At 46.3% G+C, this 22,544-nt stretch overlaps 1 protein-coding gene across 1 annotated transcript in view; it reads left to right on the plus strand.

The window, feature by feature from the left end:
- GALNT15 (polypeptide N-acetylgalactosaminyltransferase 15) overlaps positions 1-22,544 on the plus strand; it is a 53,856-nt gene that overhangs the window by 16,078 nt on the left and 15,234 nt on the right. The window contains exons 2-6 of the mRNA XM_011933705.1: positions 3,692-3,858; positions 8,837-9,041; positions 16,868-17,035; positions 19,498-19,615; positions 20,956-21,150. Coding sequence (XP_011789095.1) covers positions 3,692-3,858; positions 8,837-9,041; positions 16,868-17,035; positions 19,498-19,615; positions 20,956-21,150 — 853 coding nt within the window. The remainder of the gene's footprint in view (positions 1-3,691; positions 3,859-8,836; positions 9,042-16,867; positions 17,036-19,497; positions 19,616-20,955; positions 21,151-22,544) is intronic.

A 22,544-nucleotide genomic window follows, 5' to 3' on the forward strand; every position in this document is an offset into this window, starting at 1 on the left:
CTCAGACTGGGTCCACTCAGAGCCCGCGCTTGTCCTCTCCTGAAACACCAGATTATTTCTATGGTGATTTTTAGCTCTGGTCTCCAGGCAGTTCTGCAGTTGCAGAACAAACCACAGCTGTCGGTTTATGTCTTGAAGGCTGTGTGAGCTTCTTTCCCTGAGAGAGGGGAAGGATTCTTTCTGAGCTGATGCCAGAAGACAGACCTCCACAGCTTGCAGGGGGCATCCCCCATAGCCTTGTAATGGCTTTCAAGAACCCATTTGGCCTTTAACATCTCTTAGCAGCCTGTTAAGTTTATCCCACTCATACTCCTTGCGCATCCATCAGTTCACCATCTTCTCGCTCTCTCAGAAGTTATATATGTTCATAAAACCCAGAAATTCCTGGAGCAAGGGGAGTCTATGAAATTCTCTTTTAAATGCTTGCTCTCCTGAGTTTTCTACCTCCTTCTTCCTCCTCCTGCAGGAATGAGCCCCCAAAGAATCAAGAACACACACTTTCAAGGCTGGACGAGCCTGAGAGGCTCTTGTAGTAATGGGACATCTGTTAATAATGGCAGCAAACACATGGTGCTCACTCTGTGCCACCCACTGTTCTTGCTGTTTTATAAAGATCATTTCATCTCCACAGCAGCAAACCCCAAAAAGTGGGCCCTACTGCTACCATTCTGAGGAAACCAAGGTACTCAGAAGCTAAGCAACTTTCCCAGGGTCATCTACGCAGCTAGGAAGTCATGGAGCCTCAGTGTCCACAGCCTGAGTTACCAGGAGAGACTGCCACCCTGCAGAGAATGTTCTGTGAGATCAAAGAGAGGAACTTGAGTGCCCTAGTCACCATCTAACTAGCAGAGATGGAAGTTCTCACATCTCCTTACTTTGAGTAATATGCAAGGAGTGTGATCTTAAAGAGCTAGAGGTTAAATACCAATTTCTTTCATTGAAGGAGACCCTGCTCCATGCCAGGCACTGTGCTAAGCCCTTTATCAAACTTATTTCTCCCAAAAGCTCTGAAGTGGAAACTGTTGGGAAACCCAAACTCAAACCCAAACTTGTTCAGTAGATGTCTCATACTATACTGTAGAATAGTTGTTTAAAGATAGCTATAATTTGCAAAGATGATCATAAATATAACATTCATACTAATTACATTTGTGTCTTTTTGGAAGATGGCTATAAAACAGTCACTGTCTATTGGGTGCCTATTATTATTCTTTGATTCTCTCAATGGGCCTAAAGGGTAATTATGGTTACCCTTACCTTCCAAATGAGGAAACTGATACCTATAAATATTGAGTGAATTACCCAAGGAAACTTAGGAAGCGACAGAGTGAACATTCAAATCTAAATATGTCTGATTCCGAAGTCTAAGTTCTTTTGACCATCTTACTGCAAGGATGCACACACACACACGCGCATGTGCCCATGTGTGTGCATATCACACACTTGTGTTGTATCCAATTCTCATAGTCTATGAACTGAGACAGAGAAAAGAGCCAGGCATGGCTGGCTGGCATAGCTGTGCTCTGTTCTTGGAGCAGACAGGACTGATTTTGGTAAACTATTAAACTACCCCCACAGGAATTCCAAACCCAGGCCTCTCTGTCCCCAGACTCCTTTCCTATCTCAGTTGGCAAATAGCCAGTCTCCCGGCCATAAACCCAAGCAATAGTTTGGGTTGTTTTGGTTCCATTTTGGACATGTTATTTGAACAGCCCTGAATTCAAACTATAAAAGTTCATATAAAGTTCATTATTTTATTTGTTTTAAGGATGGTTCTTAGAATGCTGCCATGCATTTAGGGACTTCTTTCTAAAGTTCATAGGAATTTCTCTTTCAAATAAGTGTTAGATGGGTGTTAAATCTTCTCTTCAAAATTTAATTTAACAGTATTGAATCATGTCGGATTCCTGGTTTTGCTCACTGTGGATGTTTATGTAAGATATTTTCACGATGGGGAGCTGGGTAAAGGGAACACAGGGACTCTCTGTACTATTTTGGCAATTTCTTGTCAGTCTTAAACTACTTCAAAATAAAAAGTGGTAAAGTGGTAATTGAAAGAAAAAAATTACTAGAAAGGGTTTTGCTTTCCCCACCTTGTATGTAACTTCTCTAATGGTGATAATTCTGTTGCGGAATAAACATTTTACTTTGGCTACCAGGAATCTCAGAGTCAAATTTAAATTCATTCTAGAAATACCTAGGCCCTTATAACCTATATATTTATGTTCTTTCTCCAAATGCCGACTTTCTACATTTACTTATATTCCTCAGCTCCTGACTTTTCCTCCTTATTTTTATTTTACCATCATTTTAAGTATTTGCATTGTGTGTATTTTTTTGTGAGGGGCTTCAAATCATTTATGGAAATAAATAGCTTATAAATTTATAAACCAACAAAATAGCTAATTTATGAGATGTTTATGTGTTTTTAAAAATTATTTAGGAATTCTGTTTACCATTACCTAGACTCAATTCTCCCTCTCTACACAGGATTTTGCCCTGAGAGTCACACACAAGTTTCCTGTACATTGAGAGTTTTCTGCCCTTCTTAGGCTGGTACCAGGCTAGCCAGCAGCGTGAGTTGACACCTCTTGGAAGGTGTTTCCCTCAGACAGGGCCAGCCTCAGCCTGGTTGTCATTCTGCCTGCAGTTCCACCTCACAGATGCCGTTAGGTGTCCGAAGTTTGGGGTCCTTGAGATGGCTCCTATTGACATGTCCCTCTGAAGAGGAACATGGTTTGAGCAGCAGCTGCAACCCAGAAAGAGGTGCTTCAGAAACTTAAGAAAGTGCCTTTTGGGCGGGGCACAGTGGCTCACGCCTGTAATCCCAGCACTTTGGGAGACCAAGGCCGGTGGATCGCGAGGTCAGCAGATTGAGATGATCCTGACTAACATGGTGAAACCCAGTCTCTACTGAAAATACAAAAAATTAGCTGGGTGTGGTGGCGGGCGCCTGTAGTCCCAGCTACTCGGGAGGCTCGGGAGTTACTCGGGGATGGCCTGAACCCGGGAGGCGGAGCTTGCAGTGAGCCGAGATCCTGCCACTGCACTCCAGCCTGGGCGACAGAGCGAGACTCCGTCTCAAAAAAGAAGAAAAAAAAAGCCTTTTGTAAGCAAACCACTATGGCACATGTATTTGCCTATGTAACAAACCGGCAAGTCCTGCACATCTATACTGGAACTTAAAGTTAAATTTTTAAAAATAGTAAGTGCTAACATTTAAAAATTGTGTGCCAGGTGCTGTGCTAGATTGTAGGAACATAAAAATAAAGAAAGTGGTGTCCCTGCCCTTGAATGGATGACAGTTAGAGATTACTGGACACTTAACTATGTGCATCATCCTATCTAAGCCTCGCCACAGCTCTGTGAGGTTGATAATATTGTCATTCATTCCCATTTTACAGATGAGGACAGTCATCTGCTGAGAACCATGGCAATGCTTCTCAATTGCAGTGAGAGGGACTTTGGATTAAATGATAAAGGAGCTCTTGAGATCTGAGAATTGGGAGATAGTAGACAGCACCACTATGGGGCGTAACAGGTTCTCTTTAAATGGGAATTTTAAGAGATCCCACAGGAAAGCCATATAATGGGAGCAGCCCCAACCAGGGCAAGGGAAATGAATCAGAGGCTGTGGAATGTTTCTTGTGGGCTTCTCTTCCCCATGGCTCTCTGGCTGTCTTCCCTGCAGGTGTCTGCAGCAGCACCCTCAGGACAGCCTGCCCACAGCCAGTGTCATCCTCTGTTTCCATGACGAGGCCTGGTCCACTCTCCTGAGGACTGTACACAGCATCCTTGACACAGTGCCCAGGGCCTTCCTGAAGGAGATCATCCTCGTGGACGACCTCAGCCAGCAAGGTAGCCAAGGCTTTCCTCCAGGCTTGCCTGGGTGAGCCTTACCCCCTGGGGTGTGGAGTTCCCAAGCAAAAGATTGAAGTTTGGAACTATTTTAGGCAAGATTCCCCAAGTACAGACCTCCAGATGATGATTCACGGGCAAGTAACTTACAAATGAAGAGCCACCAGGGGAAACCAGTAAGGCAGTGGGGGCCGCAAGACAGAGAAGCCCTGGGGAGGGTCTTGAAGAGCCTCACCTGGGGAGGTCTTGAGGCGCATCACCTCGGCCTGGTCCCGTGGAGATCTCTCTCCCAGGCCCCACCCAGTCCAACAATCCTCTCCCCAAGACACTGAAGAATCACACGAGGCAGCCCTGTTGTGAGTGCTGACTGCCTCCGAGACCTCAGTGCAGCACTTTACACATACATGCGTGTGTGTCGGTCCTTAACTCATCATGGCCTAGACAGACCCACTCACATTGTAGGGGAGGAAACTGGGGCCCAGAGAAGAGAGCAGACTGGAGCAGAGTCAGCCAAATGCAGCAGAGTCAGACCCAGAGGCCAGACTTGCAGAAGCTGCCTGTATGCTTCCTCTCACAGGAACCTCGCTACTAGGGACAGCCCTAAAGGAAGATGGAGACAGAGAAGCCCCCACCTGACTCCTAGGTCAGTGGCTCTCACACTTGAGTGTGCATCAGAATCACCTGGTGGGACTTTTTTTTTTGAGATGGGGTCTCGCTCTGTCACCCAGGCTGGAGTGCTGTGGCCGGATCTCAGCTCATTGCAAGCTCTGCCTCCCGGGTTTACACCATTCTCCTGCCTCAGCCTCCCGGGTAGCTGGGATTACAGGCGCCGCCACCTCGCCCGGCTAGTTTTTTGTAGTTTTTAGTAGAGACGGGGTTTCACCATGTTAGCCAGGATGGTCTCAATCTCCTGACCTCGTGATCTGCCCGTCTCGGCCTCCCAAAGTGCTGGGATTACAGGCTTGAGCCACCGCGCCCGGCCCCTGGTGGGATTTTTAAAATACTGACTGCAGGGTGCACTCCCAGAGTTTCTGGAGACGGAGTGGGGCCAAAGAGTTTGCATTTCTAACAAGCTCCCAGGTGATGCTGATGCTGCTGTTTTCTGTGGACCACACTTTGAGAACCTCTGCTCTAGTCTTTGGCTTGGGCCTGAGGCCTATATTTCTGGCGCAAATAAATGACCTAGGGACACCCCTCCTGGCCTTCTGGGAAGATCAGAACGCTCCGAGGGGAGCTGAGCATTTGCATTTTTCTAAGGGGAATGATGGAGAAGGGCTAGGATAGCCAGGTGCCTCTGTTAGTTCTTTCTACGGTCCTCACTCCAGGGATGGGCCGAGCCTGGCCATAGCAGTGAGTCAGATTAGCCAGAGGCTCTGGGAACACCTGGGGTTCCTGGGTGCAGCTGGCTGCATATTAGGCAGAACTAATGAACAGGTGCGGGACAGGGCTGCGTCGGCTGGAAAAGTGCCCCGAGACTCTCTGAACCCTTAAGTGGGGCAGGGTCCGCCTAAGAGCATACCTGTGGTCCGGCCCCCACCATCTGATGAGCTGTGTTACGTCTGTGACCCTCGGGAGTATGGTAAGTGGAGGATCTGGGCCCCAGAGAAATGGGCTACCCCAGAGCTGGCAGCCCCACCAGAGGGGATCTGGATCCCTTGCCAAGCAATTAGGCTGCCCTCTCCTGGCCAACGCCCCTTCTGCCCCTCACCCCTGGGCTGGCTCTCCATCCAGTGGCCCCGTATTTCCTGTTGACACTGGGGTGCAAGGCCTTTTCCACAACCAAGGCCAGCACTGGTTCCATTTCTGCAGGTCCCTCTCCTTTGTGTGCTTGCCAAGACCCAGATTCCAGACAAGCAGCACCTTGCACACTGTTTTCATTTAATCATCTTGGCCACCCAGAGAGGCAGGGCTTATCAACCCTACTCTACCTCTGAGGAAAACTGTGACAGAAAAAGGTGCTGCGGGTTGCCCTGAGCCACCCTGATGGGCTTCCAAGCGGATGGTCATGACGGCATAGTGTGATAGAATCAGCTAGATGGGCTTCAGGTTACTCGTCTGCGGTGGTAATGCCCACACCGAATCATTAAATCAGAAAATGCTTGTGATGACCACCCCGTGACGACCCTTTACAAGTGGAAGTCAGTATTTCTGCTGTTTTCTGGAAGGAAGGAGTTGAGGATCATCCCAGCTTTTGCCGAGTGCTATACCACTCAGACATGGGTGCTCTTACCCACTTCAAAACCCGCTGAGAACGCCAAACAACCATTGCAGTCTGGAAGTTCTTTCTTAGTCTATTCTGAAGCTCTCTTGCTAGAAGTCTGTCCTACATAATACTAACAAGGGTTAGAGGTATAGCTAAAGAGACCAGCAGTCAGCCCAAAGAGAGCTTCATAAATTAATATTTGGTGGGAATATCAGTATTTGGCTGTCATAGAACAGAAACCTGCTGCAGTGACTTAACCAATGAATAGAGATTTGTTTTTCCTTATAGTATAGCAAGCTTGTAGGGCGGCAATGCAGGATTGGCGTGACAGCTCCACGATGCCATTGGATACCCACCTTCATCTGCTTTCCACTTCAACATGCTTAGAGGGTAGTTTTGACCTCATAATCACAACAGGGCTTCTCTACCTCTGGACATCACATACATATTTCAAATGGAAAAAGGTGAAGAAGAGATAGGCAGAGGCCAGTCCAGTTTGTCCTCTTTGGAAAAAAAAAAAAGTAAAATAATAGTTTTCCCAGAATCCTCTCATTGAGTTTATTTCTACCAGAGCTGCTGCCAGCAGTGAGAGGAAGTCTTGGGAGATATGTGTTTTTAGCTTCCCCAAGAAACATCAAAATTCTGTCAGTACAACGGAAGGGGAGAATGAATGGTGAGGAATATGTTACATTTAGCAATGTTAAAGCCAATGACGTCATTGAGGGACTGCCTTTCAGACAAGCAAGTTCAGAAATGTTAGTAGCTTGACTAACAGATTCCTCTCTAGGGAGTGGACCAGGGCTGACAATCTTACCAGAAAAATAATCACAAAGTAACAAATCAGCGAAGCATTTTACCAGTGAGAATTGCAACAGCCCAGTGACTGGGACTCCTTTCCTCTACTGCTCAGGACATTGTTCCCCCTGCGGAAAATCTGTGGTGCTTAGAAGACAGATTCCTAGGGAAGGAGTGTACAAAGTCTGCTGGGGGCTCTCGGGCAGGTCTGCCTTAACCTTCTCCAGCCTCCCCAGAGATCCAGCTACCAAAGCAGCTAGGCTACTTGCATCCACAGTTAAGGCCACCTCTGGGCTGGGGAACTGGGGGGAAATTCTTGCTTTTTGGCTCAGTTCTGCTCAATGCACACGTACTGAGTGCCTACTGTGGGCCAGGCCCTGCACTAAGGGTTGGAGCAGAAGAGATGCATTAGGTACAACCCCTGTCTGTGGGGAGATCTTAGTCCACTGGGCTGGGGGGACTCCCCGTTTCCAGGACTTCATGGAGACCACTGCTTCTCTGTGAACACATTGTTCCTTCCATCTCCACTGGCTTGTTCCTCTTGGCATGTGTATACACCGACATGCGCGCGCGCGCACACACACACACACACAATCAAGTTAGTCTTATCTTAAACACAAAACCTAACAAGTTTCTCTCATCCTTTTCATCACCTTCTTCTTAGGCCTCTTTCTCTCCTTTCCGCTATAGAATCAACCTTCCTAAAACACTGTCTGGACTCTTGGTCTCAGTTTTGCATCTCCTGTTTTCTCTCCTGGACCCATTGTGTTGCAGTCTCCCCTATCAACTGCGATGAGACCTCTTTGACCAGCACCACTAATCTCCTACCAGCTGCCAAACTTAATGGACCCGTTTGCCTTTGGCTTCCTTGACCACTGTTTTAGGTCAGGTTTCCTGAAAGCAGGGCCTGAGATGGAGATTCATGTGCATGTGATTTTTTTGAGGGTGTACTCTCAGGGGAAACCTGTAGGGGTGTGGGTGATGCAGAAGAGACAGAGGGAAGAGCTGAACAAAGATGTGGTTTCAGATGAAGTCCAGCCACAGCCTGGTCCCATGGGGAACTCTGAAGCACAGGCTACACTGCGGGGTCTGTCTTGCTTTTTACCCTGCAATGGTCAGTCATTGACCATGACTGGGGCCAGGGCCAGCATCCTGCATCACTGTCTGGCACCTGCAGCAGAGACCATTTTAATACCCCAAGGTAAGTCTCCAGAGAAGGGTTCAGATTTCAGTTAGCATGCACAGCAGCTGGGGACATGCAAACCAAACCAAAACTGTTAAGGGGAGCTCAGGGAATCTGATTAGGACACTATATTAGTCTGTTCTCACACTGCTATAAAGAACTGCCTGAGAGTAGGTAATTTATAAAGAAAAGAGGTTTCATTGACCCACAGTTTTGCATGGCTGGGGAGGTCTCAGGAAACTTACAATCATGGTAAAAGGGGAAGCATGTCCTACATGGCAGCAAGTGAGAGAGAGAGAGAGAGAGAGGAGGAAGAACTGTCAAACACTTATATAATCACCAGATCTCATGAGAACTCACTATCACAAGGACAGCATGGGGGAAACTGCCCTCATGATCCAATCACCTCCCACCAAGTCCCTCCCTCGACACACGGGGATTGTGGGTATTACCACTCAAGATGAGATTTGGGTGGGGACACAGAGCCAAACCACACCAGACACTAACAGTATCTGCCGCATTCCTGCTGCTGCATTTGGAGAATGTTAGCAAGTTCTCCCCTTTCCTGGTTTTCTGAAGGCATCCCTCTAGTTTTTCCTGGAGAGAATCATGGCCCACCCCAACCTAAGGAAGCATCTTACATCTCAGCAACAACCACACTGTAATCACGTTTTTGGTTCTTAGGACCCATGTGCTCACCACAGCTTCCAAGAGAGAGTTGCTGACAATTATCTTAGTCACAGTCTCATTGGTTGTGGCATTTGTCATTCCATTGACCACAACCCTGTTGATTCCAGGACAACTCAAGTCTGCTCTCAGCGAATATGTGGCCAGGCTGGAGGGGGTGAAGTTACTCAGGAGCAACAAGAGGCTGGGTGCCATCAGGGCCCGGATGCTGGGGGCCACCAGGGCCACCGGGGATGTGCTGGTCTTCATGGATGCCCACTGCGAGTGCCACCCAGGTTGGCTGGAGCCCCTCCTCAGCAGAATAGCTGGTGACAGGTAACTTATTCCCTGGGCTTGCAAAGCAAGACATGGGACTGGAAGAAACAGTCTACAGCATCAGCCACTCACAGAACAACCCACCTATTAATTCCTGAGTCTCTGTTAGAGAGTGATCTATTCCCTTTGGGTTTTCAGATGTTTAGGTCTTTTAAGAATATGGAGTTAGAGTTGGAAAGGAGGTTAGAGGTCTTCCAGTCCATCTACCTTGTTTTATAGATAAAGAAACTGAGACTTGGAGAACAGCTTCTATGAGGTTGTGAATACTTAAAATTGTACTAAATTGCATGATAAGGGTAACACCTTACTATGGCTATCATTGCCTTTGGTGAAAATTCGGCAATTTTAATCAAGCTTATAACATAACCTGGGGGAAAAGTCTCTGAACTACACTAGGCCGTAGATTACTCACCCGTAAAAAGAAAGCATTAGGTTATGTGATCACTCAACGGCATTCTTTGTTTCCCCAGTTTATATAAGGGGTCCCTAATTTCCTACCTAAGTCCTTGGAAATGTGAAGTTGGAGAGGATTGCATTACATTACCCTGTAGACAAGCATCTTAGCATTTTTTCTTGATCATTTCTCTGCTCTCCTTCCCCATCTGACTGTCAATCTCTTTCCTACTTCCTTGCTCAAGACAAACAGTTCCTAAACATGTCTAGTCAACCATTACCTCAGTCTGAATATCCCACCCAGGAAAACTGAAACCTGGTGGCTGGCCCACCTCAAACCACCTCAGGCATACCCCTTGGAGCTCAAGTAGGCATGTAGCAGAGTGTAATCATGATCAATAATTGTTTGATGCTGCCCAGCAAGATAGGATCAATGCTAGAACCAAGCCTTATAACTTCTATCCTTCACGCCTACCCATGGTGAATGTTTATTATCTCACTTGAAGTTCGGGATGATCAATCAAATATAAGAAAAAATTTCTGGACCACGTCGGAATGAATCCTGGAGACATAGGAATTACCATCCTGCCAAATGGAGACGGTTTCAAATGACATAAAGTAAATTGTTAATAGTTCAGCATTCCATTTTAACAAAGAAGAACAATCAGAACTCAAGTGAGATCAAGACAGATTAATGTTGCCCAGTTTCATGAGACAGATTGCATCTTGACTCACATCTCATAAGAAAAGAAGACACACATAAATTCAGCACTAGGACAAGAACTAGGACACAAAAATGCACAAGCTGGCCAGGTGCGGTGGCTCATGCCTGTAATCCCAGCACTTTGGGAGGCCGAGGCAGGCGGATCATCTGAGGTCAGGAGTTCGAGACCAGCCTGGCCAACATGGCGAAACCCCGTCTCTACTAAAATACAAAAATTAGCTGGGCATGGTGGTGGGCACCTGTAATTCCAGCTACTCAGGAGGCTGAGGTGGGAGAATCACTTGAACCTGGCAGGTAGAAGTTGCAGTGAGCCAAGATCATGCCACTGCACTCTAGCCTGGGCAACAGAGCGAGACTCCATCCTGAAAAGAAAAGAAAAGAAAAGAAAAGAAAATGCACAAGCCCTCTGAAGCTGCCAGTTTTGATTGTGTTCCATGCAAAGGACCATCTTGAAATCACAGCGATGTCTATCACTGGAGTCAGAATCTAAAGTTGATCTTGCCCATTTCTCCTCTAATTCCCATCTGTTATCACAGACAGGTGGCTCTCAGAGGGACCATGAAGATCTTCTTGTCCTACCTCATGATTTCACTGTCGAGAACCCTGAGTTCCAGGAAAGTAAAAAACACCCCTGAGGGTCACACAGCCGCTTGACAGCCGGGCTGTTTTCTACGCTTCTTTTATGCAGACATTTAGAAATGCAGTAATTAATATCACTAAACTTTATGTATGTGTAACCCTCACAGACTTATTTCGTATGCTTTCTTTAATGACCCCCATGAGATGCCTCAGGCAGATATTTTAGCTTCTGTTTTATAGGGGGAGAAATTGAGGCTCAGAGAGGTGACATGATGTATAAGGGCAGATAATTCGTAGCTGAGTCAGGTCTTCTGACTCTGAGTCCAGTGCTCTTTTTATTGTATACACTTTCTCTTTAAGAGTTGGAGAAGGCCGGGCGCGGTGGCTCAAGCCTGTAATCCCAGAACTTTGGGAGGCCGAGACGGGCGGATCACAAGGTCAGGAGATCGAGACCATCCTGGCTAACACAGTGAAACCCCGTCTCTACTAAAATACAAAAAACTAGCCGGGCGAGATGGCGGGCGCCTGTAGTCCCAGCTACTCGGGAGGCTGAGGCAGGAGAATGGCGTGAACCCGGGAGATGGAGCTTGCAGTGAGCTGAGATCTGGCCACTGCACTCCAGCCTGGGCGACAGAGCGAGACTCCGTCTCAGAAAAAAAAAAAAAAAAAAAAAGAGTTGGAGAAGTTGGTCAGGGAGAAATATTAGTCACCCCTAACCCCACTCCAATTGTGAGACATGTATTACCTGCTGTTGTGAGTCCCTCGTATCTGCTTCTCACATCAGGGCCCATTTCACAGAGCTAGGTGAAGGGAGAAAGACATGGCGGTACCTCAGTGTCCTAGGCTACAAAGAAAATGGGGCTCTCTGGGAAGCCCTTTGTGATTAAGAGATATTCTAGTTTCCTGTGCCCTTCCCCTCTCCTCTTTTCCCCTCCTGTCTGTCTCTGTCTGTCTGCCTCTCTACTTCTCTCATGGTCTTCGTCTGTCTGTCTCTTGGTCTCTCATTCTCTCTCTCTCTCTCACACATACACACACACGCACACACACACACACCCACACACACACACACATACACACACACACACACACACACACCCACACACACACCCACATACACACACACACATCCCCACACACACACCCCCACACACACTCACTGGGCCTCTGATCCTGGTGTGTTACTGGCTTGCCTTCCTCTTTGGGTTCCATCTCTTCTGCATGATGTGACCACATTTTCATCATCTCCACACTTCATTCATGGCTTCTTGTCCACTCTGTTTTCTCTGGGCCCCAGTGTCCAGCTTGTAGGCCTTGGCAGGTGAGGATCTGGAAGAAAAGCCACCTCTGGTATCTGAGTCCTACTCTCTCCACTCCACATGGCGGTGCTCTGTGAGCTGTAGCAGGGAGAGCAGCCTCATTCAGCATGTGCTTTTCTCCCCCAGGGACGTTGCCCACATGCCTCATGCAAAGCCAAGCTGCAGAAGCCATTTGGTGCAGCTCCTCATATGGAAAGGAAAGGGGCCCCAGCTGTCTGCAAGGCTTGTGTCAGGAGACATTCTGTCACCAGATGAGGACACAGTGCCCAAAAGACAAAAAAGGGTCTTTAAGAGCTCTTATTTAAAAAAAAGGTGGGGTAGGAGTGGTGAGTGAACAGTGCAATAAGCCACAAATCAGCTATTTCAAAGAGTCGTAGTCTCCTCCATACCCTGGCCAAGGAATTCAGAGCCTGCTGACCAGCCTTTGTTCCCTGTCCCTGCCTAGCAGGTTCCTACTAGCCATGTGACAACTTTATTTGAATTGGTAGAAATCCTTTCCCTATGACCATTCCTCCTGACTCCCATTCCTCAGAAAATTGGTCATAACACTGATTTTATTAGAATAAGACATCTTAATGCCAACTGTCCGTAAATTGTCAAAATAAAAATGCAAATTTATGGTAACGATGATATTAGAGGTGTTCTCTTGGGTTGCACAGTGCACAACTCCTGTAACTGTTCATAGCAACCCTACATAGAGTCTCCCTATGAGCAAGTGATTTTAGGGCAGCCCTGGGAGGTGCTGATTGATGGCCAGTTTCTACACAAAGTAACAAGGAAGGGAATCAAGACTAGCTGTTGTATCCAGCTCCCAGCTGCCTTGTGTTGACTGCCAGCTCTCATATCCAAGCCAACCAGTGGAAGCCATACCCCCGGAAGGATGAAGGTTTCTAAGGGGAAAGGGACAGTCTTGAAAGGGGCTGAAAGATGATATCATCTCAAGAAGCTGACCAAGTTATCTCTTACTTGAAGATGGGTCTTGAAGATGGGTTTGGTCCCTATCTGCGAGACATCTAGTCCTTCAGGATCAGCCAGGGCTACTGTGGGGAGAAGCAATGTGGGGCAGGGAGCAGAACACCTCCCACTCTGCCCTTTGAGGGATTAAATGATGGAAAGCAGTGTAAGAACCCCTTGTGTTTGTGCATGTGAGTCAGTGTATGTGTGTAAGCATGTGAGAGTCTGAGTGTGGGGGGGAGCGAGCATATGTGTGTGTGTGTGTGTGCATGTGTGCGAGCGTCAAGGAGCAGCAGGAGGTCAGGATGCCTCCTGGCCCCTCAGAGGGAGCAGCCTTCTTTGGCTCAGATGCCCCAAGGAAACTCTCCAGCCACCATCGTACTTCATACCCCTCAGCGTGACACGTCCTCATATCTGCCGCTGCAAGAGCTGGTGCCAGTCCTGCGGTCACACCTGAGCAGCAAGAGCTCTGGGAAGGGAGAATCAATTCAGAGCCTTCTGCTTCTGGTATAAGAGACTTTCCACAAACACCAAGAATACGCATGAACTTTCAAAATGGCTCATGTATCATGGACCTCCAGGAACATCCAGGCTCAGGAGAATTAATAAGGAATGAGATAAACGAGGGCTTATTCTTTATCATGGTAAAAGGTTATGGGAAGCTTGAAACTACAGTTAGCTCTTGAATATCTGGACAGTAATGTATTCGTTGATCTCACATATTTCAGTGAGCCAGTCTTTGTTGGCAGCTTGACACTTTCTGTTTGCCTTTTAAAATACAAGCACTTGATCTCCTAGAACTTAGAAAGGCTTAACATAGGATCAACCTTGTACCTGCCTGAGGGTTAAAACTCAATTCACAGGTGAGGGAGTGATGAAGTAAGCAGACACTTCCAGCTGCTTCCAAGTCAAACGAGGTAGTCTCGCTATTTTGCTTTACATGAATTCCGAGAACACCAGACACATCGGTAGGTACAAAACCACAAAGCTAAATAGAAGACTGTGGGTTTTTTATTTTAATTATTCACCCTTTTTGAGTCAGTAATTTAGCCCTGCTTAGGCAGCCACTATGGTCCATAAGAATAAACACCAAAATAGAAAGCACTCCTCACTTCATTCATTGACATTTATTCTTTATCTCTATCCAAAATGTACTCAGGGAGGCTCATGATTAACCACTGTTGTACACAGTTAAAATAGAGGAAAAAGAAGATTTCAGAAAGGAAAAGAGGGTATTGGGAGTCAGGGGTAATACAGTTATTAGAAGTAAGTTTTACATGTGACTCTGAGCTTCCAGAAAGACAAAACAAAAAGAGAAACATAATGAATGTTTCTCTTTTGTTGTACTCCTTTGTTAAGAAGTAAACAGCACAGGCTAAGTACAGTGGCTCATACCTGTAATCCCAGCACTTAGGGAGGCCAAGGCTGGCAGATCACTCCGAGTTCAGGAGTTCGAGACCAGCCTCAACAACATGGCAAAATCCCGTTTCTCAGCACACACACACACACACACACACACACACACACACACACACACACACACAAGCCAAGTATGGTGGCTCATGCCTGTAGTCCCAGCTACTCGGGGGCTGAGGCTGAAGAATCACTTGGGCCTGAGAAGTGGAGGTTACGGTGAGCCCAGATTGTGCCACTGCACTCCAGTCTGGGCAACAGAGTGAGACCCTTTTTTTAAAAAAAGAGGCTGGACGCAGGGGTTCATGCCTGTAATCCCAGCACTTTGGGAGGCCGAGGCAGGTGGATCACCTGAGGTCAGGAGTTCGAGACCAGCCTCAACAACATGGCAAAATCCCGTTTCTCAGCACACACACACACACACACACACACACACACACACACACACACACACACAAGCCAAGTATGGTGGCTCATGCCTGTAGTCCCAGCTACTCGGGGGCTGAGGCTGAAGAATCACTTGGGCCTGAGAAGTGGAGGTTACGGTGAGCCCAGATTGTGCCACTGCACTCCAGTCTGGGCAACAGAGTGAGACCCTTTTTTTAAAAAAAAAAAAAAAAAAGAAAAGAAAAGAAAACAGAAAAAAAGAAATAAATACACAGCACAGAGGTTTAGGATGAATTGATCGTGGGAATGCTTGAATGTAAGTCCCTTTCTTGTCCTTTTATGATTGCTGAAGATGGCGCAAATTTCATGCATTTCTTCCTAATTCAGTCACACAATTCCTAGCTCTTGCTTCCAAAATTCCACAAGATGCTTTGCCAATAGCCAAATTTATCCATCTGCCTGATTCATTACACAGTAAGTGGAGACTCTGGAACGGGCTCTGGGTGCCTTCATTTCCTCCCCGGTCTAGGTTCTCAGTTTTCTTAGGTCAATGCAGGGTACCCCTAAAATAGGGGAGACCCACAGGGATTATGTTCCCCTTGCCTTCCAGCAGAAACAATGTGAAAGAGGCAGGAAAAGCATATTCAGATCCCTGCTCTAAATATAGACCCCACAGCTCCTTACACTTATATCAGTTACCTAAAGCCATAGATTAAAGCAGATAATGAAATCGTGGGACCACCCTGGCTCTCTCCAAGATGATGAAACAGAGATGGAATTTGATGGTAGTGTAAACACAATGTGGCTGGTATCTCCCCTCCTAGGAATCTCACTTCTCTTAGAGTGATACCTTCTAGCCACCCTGAAGTTCAGGCCTGATTCATTCCGTGGCACAGATTTAAGACATAATTATCATGACAGGCCAGGGGGAGAAAATGTGATTGAAATATTGGCTAGTTGGATAGCAGCTCCTGGTACACCCACTTAGTTAAAAAGTATATGACCCATGTCAATTTCCCACATCACTCTGCAGTCATATCTCCAGCCTATGCAAAAAATAAAAAATAAAAATAAAATTGGGCTAAAAATCACCAACAGTAGCAGGAAATGAGGAAGTAAACCAAGATTCAGGACTTTGGTTATAGATACCACATGTTCATATAGGCATGCATTGACAGTAGGGACACTTCCAGGGCTTGGAAATCCTGATTTCTCAAGCCAATCAAGTTTTATGCTACAAGGAGGAAGAAGAACTAGACCTGAGAGTAGGGGTCCGTAAACTCTCTGACATCATGCACAGTATTTTTTACATGGACATATAAGTTTTCACTCAGGAGTGGCCCATAGTTTTCCCCTGAATCTCAAAGGGATCATGGACCCCAAAAGAAGTTAAGAGCCACAGTCCTAGAGCATTGCAGCTGAGAAAGGCCATTGTGGGAAGTAGTTCAACCTCCCATTCTACAAATGAGGAAACTGAGGCCCACAGAGGTATAATAGGTATCTCAAGACTACATACTTCATTAGTAGCAGAGCTGAGCCTAGAACCCCTCTCTGTATCTCTCAGTGCTGTCAAGAAAGGTTTTTGAAGACAGAAAAGTACTGGCAGGCTCTTTAAAGCAATGGACCCCAATTCCTTATGGAAAAACATTTTCTAGAACTCTGCTATACAATATAAATACAACACATGTATATAAATACAACAATATAAATATAACACATAACAATATGTAATTTAAAAATTTCTAATAGTCACATTACAAAATAAAAAGAAACATGAAGTTAATTTTAATAATATATTTTAGTAAACCCAATAGATCCAAAATATTACCATTTCAACCTGTAACCAATGTAAAAATTATTGAGATGTTTGCATCCTTTTTTCCATACTAAAGTATTCTCAATCCAGGGTCTATTTTACTCCACACCTGATTTGGATAAACCCCATTTTAGGTATGGGTGTCTGGTAGCTGCCATACTGGGCAGCCCATGTACAAACTATGTTTCCAGCCTCAGCAAGTAAATGCTTTATGTCCCTTGTTTGATTCCACAATTCTTTCCAGGAGCCGGGTGGTATCTCCGGTGATAGATGTGATTGACTGGAAGACTTTCCAGTATTACCCCTCGAAGGACCTGCAGCGTGGGGTGTTGGACTGGAAGCTGGATTTCCATTGGGAACCTTTGCCGGACCATATGAGGAAGGCCCTCCAGTCCCCAATAAGCCCCATCAGGTGAGGCCCCATTTCACACCTGCTTTGCCGTTGCCTCCTCAAGATGGACTCCGCAGCCTGCCTGCCTGGGGTCTAATCCTGCCTCCACAGTTTCCTAGTAAATTACTTAATGTATGCCACAGTTTCCTTATCAGTAAATTGAGAGCAATTATAGTATTTATTTATAGGGTTGTTGTGAAGATTGAATGAGCTAATCTGTGAAAAGCACTTAGAGAGTGCCAGGCACCCAGATGTAGGTGTTACCACCATTATATCGCTGTATTCATACAGTTCTGCCAGGCTCTTCCAGATAGCTTCAGTCAATGCCCCAGTGTGGCAACCTGAGACGGAATCTTGGACCAGCTCTTTCATCAGGTACGGTGTGAATTCCTCTGGTCCCGTCTTAGCAAACAGGAAGAATTCAAGCAGGTCAATGCTAAGAACCGTAGGTCTCAAATATATCCTATTGTATGGGTGACTTCTCACATGTATGGTTTTTGGATGACTCTTCTATTTAAGTAGATACACTAGATATCTCATGCATAACAAACCACCTCAAACTTGGTGGAAAACACAGCCATTTTATTAAGCTCATGAATTCTGTGGGTCAGGAATTCTGAAACGACACAGTGGGGTTGGTTGTCTGCCTCCATGGTTTCTGGGGTACATAAGGATTTTAAAAGTTTCCCAACACTATAAAGCCAATGAGAGGTGAATCCAGAATTTAAACCCAGACAGCCAGGCCCTTGAGAACACCAGCTTCACTGCTATGCTATATTTTAAATACAAGGCCACAGTTCATTTTTCACAATTGCAAAATCCAAAAAGCTCTAAAAACCAAGCATTTGTTTAATAATTCATTAGGCAGCAGGCCAGGTGCAGTGACTCATGCCTGTAATCCTAGCACTTTGGGAGGCCGAGGTGGGCGGATCACTTGAGGCCAGAAGTTCGAGACCAGCCTGGCCATCATGGTGAAACCCCATGTCTACTAAAAATACAAAAAAAAAAAAAAAATTAACTGGGCATGGTGGCACACTCCTGTAGTCCCTCCAAGTCAGCTACTTAGGAGGCTGAGGCACGAGAATCACTGGAACCCAGCAGGCGGAGGTTGCAATGAGCTGAGACAACACTATTGCATTCTAGCCTGGGTGACAGAGCAAGATTCTGTCTCAAAAACAAAAAACAAAAACAAAAACAAAATCATTAGACGGCAAAAGCTGCCCTGAACTGACATGGGTGTCTGGATTGACCTTATTTATCCCACTTACTGCTTACTGTGAAAATATGTGTATGTTTCACTAAGGAAATATTAGCATATTTGACTAAAGAGTGCCAGCCCAGACCCCACTAGGACTGATGTGTAGTATATGGTGTATGTCCCTTTTGAAAGTCCAAAAATTTCTGCATTAAAAAACACACTGGCCCCACAGGTGTCAGAAAAGGAATGCTGAACTTGTAACATCAAAATCCAGTGAGCATTTAAAATGTAGTATGCACAGAGTTACATATTTTACATGGCTTACCTTTTTCGTCCCCTCAAAACCCAGTTATGAAACTCTATTTTATCCCCAATTAGAGGTGAGGAAGCTGAGCTCAAAGACACATAGCTCACCTAAGATCTTACAAATTGGGAGTGGCAGAATTGAAAATTAGACTGAATAATCATTACAACATCGGTTTTTAGTATTCTGGTATAATGTAGAATTTTTATAACCTAGCGGCCAGTACCTTTGCTAATGCATTGCTTTTTCTTTAGTAATTAAGAAAAATCTGAACTCTTAGTCATTTATACTTTGACAAATTCCCAGAGTGTGGCTGCATTAAAATTTGTTTCTCCTAGATGAAGAGACCCTTTTTAAAAAACCTTCTGACTACAACTTTCTCTGTTTAAAATCTCTCTGAAGAATATTACGATCTTAATTCCCTTATTAAAGGTTTCTAGCTTCCTGTGTTTATAAATCATTTATTTTTCCCCTAGAGCAGTGGGGACTTATCAGCTTCCAGGGTCCCTGGTGGGTTCATCATAGAATTGGGAAGAGGGTGGATGATCATTAGGAAAACAAAAGAGGGTGAGAAAGAGAAAGGAGGAATGAGCCTGACCATGTCGCTGTGTCAGGCCTGGTGCTACCTCTCTCAGGGTACCTTATTTTAACCAAGGCCTTCTTCCCAAACATCTTTCCAGAGGGACTCAAGCCAGAGGGCAGGGGAGCCTCAGGTGTGGTCCCTGGGCCCTCTCTAGGAGCAGTACCTGAGAACAGAGTATAAAAGGCCTAAGCAATAATAGCTCTCTTTTCATCAAATACTGGGATTTCTGACATCATGGCTCTGCTCCGGTCTTGCAATTAAAAACATTGCCTTCTACCTGAGCCCAAAGCCTGTTCTTTCAGTCACTGGAGCTCCCACCTGGGAAACCCCAGCCCCCAGCTTTGCCTGCTATGCTCTGGGTTCTGACCTACAATGTCTTGCCCGTCTTCTGTGTCCAGGAGCCCTGTGGTACCTGGAGAGGTGGTAGCCATGGACAGACATTACTTCCAAAACACTGGAGCGTATGACCCTCTTATGTCGCTGCGGGGTGGTGAAAACCTCGAACTGTCTTTCAAGGTATGTCCTGGACCAAGGGAGGACACAGGTCGGATCTCTGGAGTGGTGTGTATGGTCACATCTTGAAGGCAGGCATTAGAAATGTCACTGGGAAGGAATGAGGCTGTGGGAAAATTATGAAGTCATTCCTGTATTGTGTGTCAACCCTTCCATTTCTCACAGTTTCCCATCTCTCTTGTGCTGTAGCTTGGTTTCACTCTCAGTGCCTTCATGGAATTGACCCTCAAAACCTGCTTCCAGGAATGGGCATACTCTCAGTTATTTTAACTTCTGTGCAGAGATTCCAGAGGCTCTCACATATTCTCTATTCTTAGCACTCTTAGCACCTTAGTACTTTTTTCGCAGCACCCATAGTCCAAAGCAAATACCCAAAAATCTGTGTATTGAGTAGTTTGGTCCAAACACTTTAATACTTGTCATAAAAACTTAGCACCTTTTGGGCACCGCACAACTTCTCAAACCTTGGAGTCACCCTCATTTCCTGTTCCACATTGCTTTCTGGCATGATACTTGCTTTTTCATCAGAGTACCCTCTGAAAACCCAACCCCAGAAAAATATTCGTCATCAAAAGTGCAGAGATCTAAAGCTGAAAGTGTGAATTACCTGAAGCTTATATTCTGCGTAAAGTCCAAAAGATGTCACCATGTTTCTCTCAGAAATTTAACACCAGACCCTATGAGTTTGCTGTGGCACCCTGGGGTACCTTGGCACACAGTTTAGGAACCCCAGTTTTGGTGTTTCCATTCATATGCTGCTTATCCTAGGACCGCTACTCCTTTAACCTTTATCCCCAAATGTGGAATGAAAGGCTTCCTGCCAAGTGACCTCCAGCCATTTGGGAGTGGGAGAGCAGAGGGAAATTTCTTGAAATAGTAAAGACTATGTCTCAGGGAAGCTTGCTTCTGTCTCTACCACAAACAGCCCCTGGTGCCTTTGTAGCACACTTCGCAAGCTTTGAGATATTCCCGGATCACTGGGGACATCTTTCTCCCTGAGGAAGTGTCCTTTGGGGAGTAGGGGTGCTAATTCACAGGCTACATCTCTCTAAGTGCTGGATCTGCATGTGTTTGAAGGGCCGCATATTCAGGTAGTTGCATGGGGATGGTCCCCTTGTCCCCATTTTGTGACAACTGCCTCTATTCTCTCCACCCTGTCACTCCCATGCCCAGAACTTCCAAATCTGGAAACTCTACTGCACACTGAGGACTATAATCATCTTCACCATTGAGTGCTCATGGTTTCCTGTGTGTTTTGCCAGCCCCTCATAGATAGCGCTCCTTACTTCCCACCGTTCTTAAAGGCGGAATGCCAAGGTATTTATCTTCTCCCTTCGTGGCAGGCCTGGCTCTGCGGTGGCTCCATTGAAATCCTTCCCTGCTCTCGGGTAGGGCACATCTACCGAAATCAGGATGCCCCCTCCCCCGTTGACCAGGAGGCCACCTTGAGGAACAAGGTTCGCATTGCTGAGACCTGGCTGGGGTCATTCAAGGAAACCTTCTACAGGCATAGCCCAGAGGCCTTCTCCTTGAGCAAGGTAAGGAGAGAGCCAGGTGGGGCTTCTGTGTCCAGCACAGGGCCACCAGCAGGAGGTGGGCCAGGGAGGGCTCCTTTCTTTTGCCTGGAGGGGAAAACAGAAGATTCTGGCTTGAGCTTCCCTCAAGCTGCCCTGTCTCAAGTGGCTCCTCTACCTGGTGAGGCTGTCCTTTGTCTCTCCGGCTTCTCCATGGGACATCACAGCTGGCCTTGGCCTGAAGCTCCCTAATATTTATGGGATGACATCTATGGGATGGGATCCCTCACCTGGGGCCAGGGGAGGGGTTGGCACAGAGAAGCGATGAGTTAGGTCTCCAAGGCCAGGTCTCCTTTCATCCTGAGCAAAGGGCTCACGGCTGTGAAATTATCCAAGACATGAAACACATATTAGATATAAAAGTAGAGTCCAAAAAAAGCCATAGAAAAATAAAAATTTTAAATATTTAACTGAACATCCACAAACAGCGCATTATCAGTTGGTCAGCGGCTTTTTAGCTCAGTCCTTCCAGAGTGACCCGTAAATGCCGTTCAGTGTGGGAAGTGGGTTCACAGCTTGCTGTGCTGTAAGTGGGGACTCTGCAGCAGCTCCTACAAGCCCCTCAGCAGCCCACGCTGCTGGGGTGTGAGTTAGATGTGAGTCTGCATGCCACAGATGAAGCCTAGCCACTTTAAATGGAAGGACATGCCTGAGTGCAGGGCCAGCCTGACAGAGAAGCCCTGCAGAACAGCCCAATGCCTCCCCTTCCACCTGGTCCTCAGGGCTTTGCCTCCTCCCTATTCTAGACCCAACCCCTTCCCTAGGTGGGAATAGCTTCCAGAGCCTGGAATGTGTCAGGGCTCCTTGAACTTCAAGGATCTTTGTTTCTCTAGCTGGGGAAAGTGTTAACAGTACACAGAATCCCAGGGCTCAACAGTAATTCCTAAGGTAGATCTAGGCAGACTAGAGTCTCCTCTTGGACCCCGTCAGTTAGCCACACTATTACACAGAGTGGCATTGGCTCCTTTCCTGGTACAGGAGAAATGCTACTAACAGCAGCCTCCTTTGCTCCTCCAGGAAGGCATTGCGATTGAAAGGAAAACTCTCACAAGGACCCAGCTGATTTACTAGCTAGCATCTTTGTTCTTCTTTAGTCTCCTTCTCCATCTCTATCTGTGGGAAGTGGAAGCATGTGTCCAACTCTAGACACCGATCTAGAAGCTGTGTAGTCTGATGGTTAAGCTCATGGACTCCAAGAACAAGATGGTCTGGGTTTAAGTATTGGTTATATGATCCGAAAGTTACTTAAACACCCAGTGTTTCTGCTTCCTCATTTGTTAAGCTTTCCTTCCATTGTTAGGATGAATAAATATGTTAATAAACCCAAAACATGTTAGACGAGTGCCTGGCACTGAGTA

Source organism: Colobus angolensis, unplaced genomic scaffold (genome assembly GCF_000951035.1).
Source record: "Colobus angolensis palliatus isolate OR3802 unplaced genomic scaffold, Cang.pa_1.0 Scaffold129, whole genome shotgun sequence".
NCBI lineage: Eukaryota > Metazoa > Chordata > Mammalia > Primates > Cercopithecidae > Colobus > Colobus angolensis.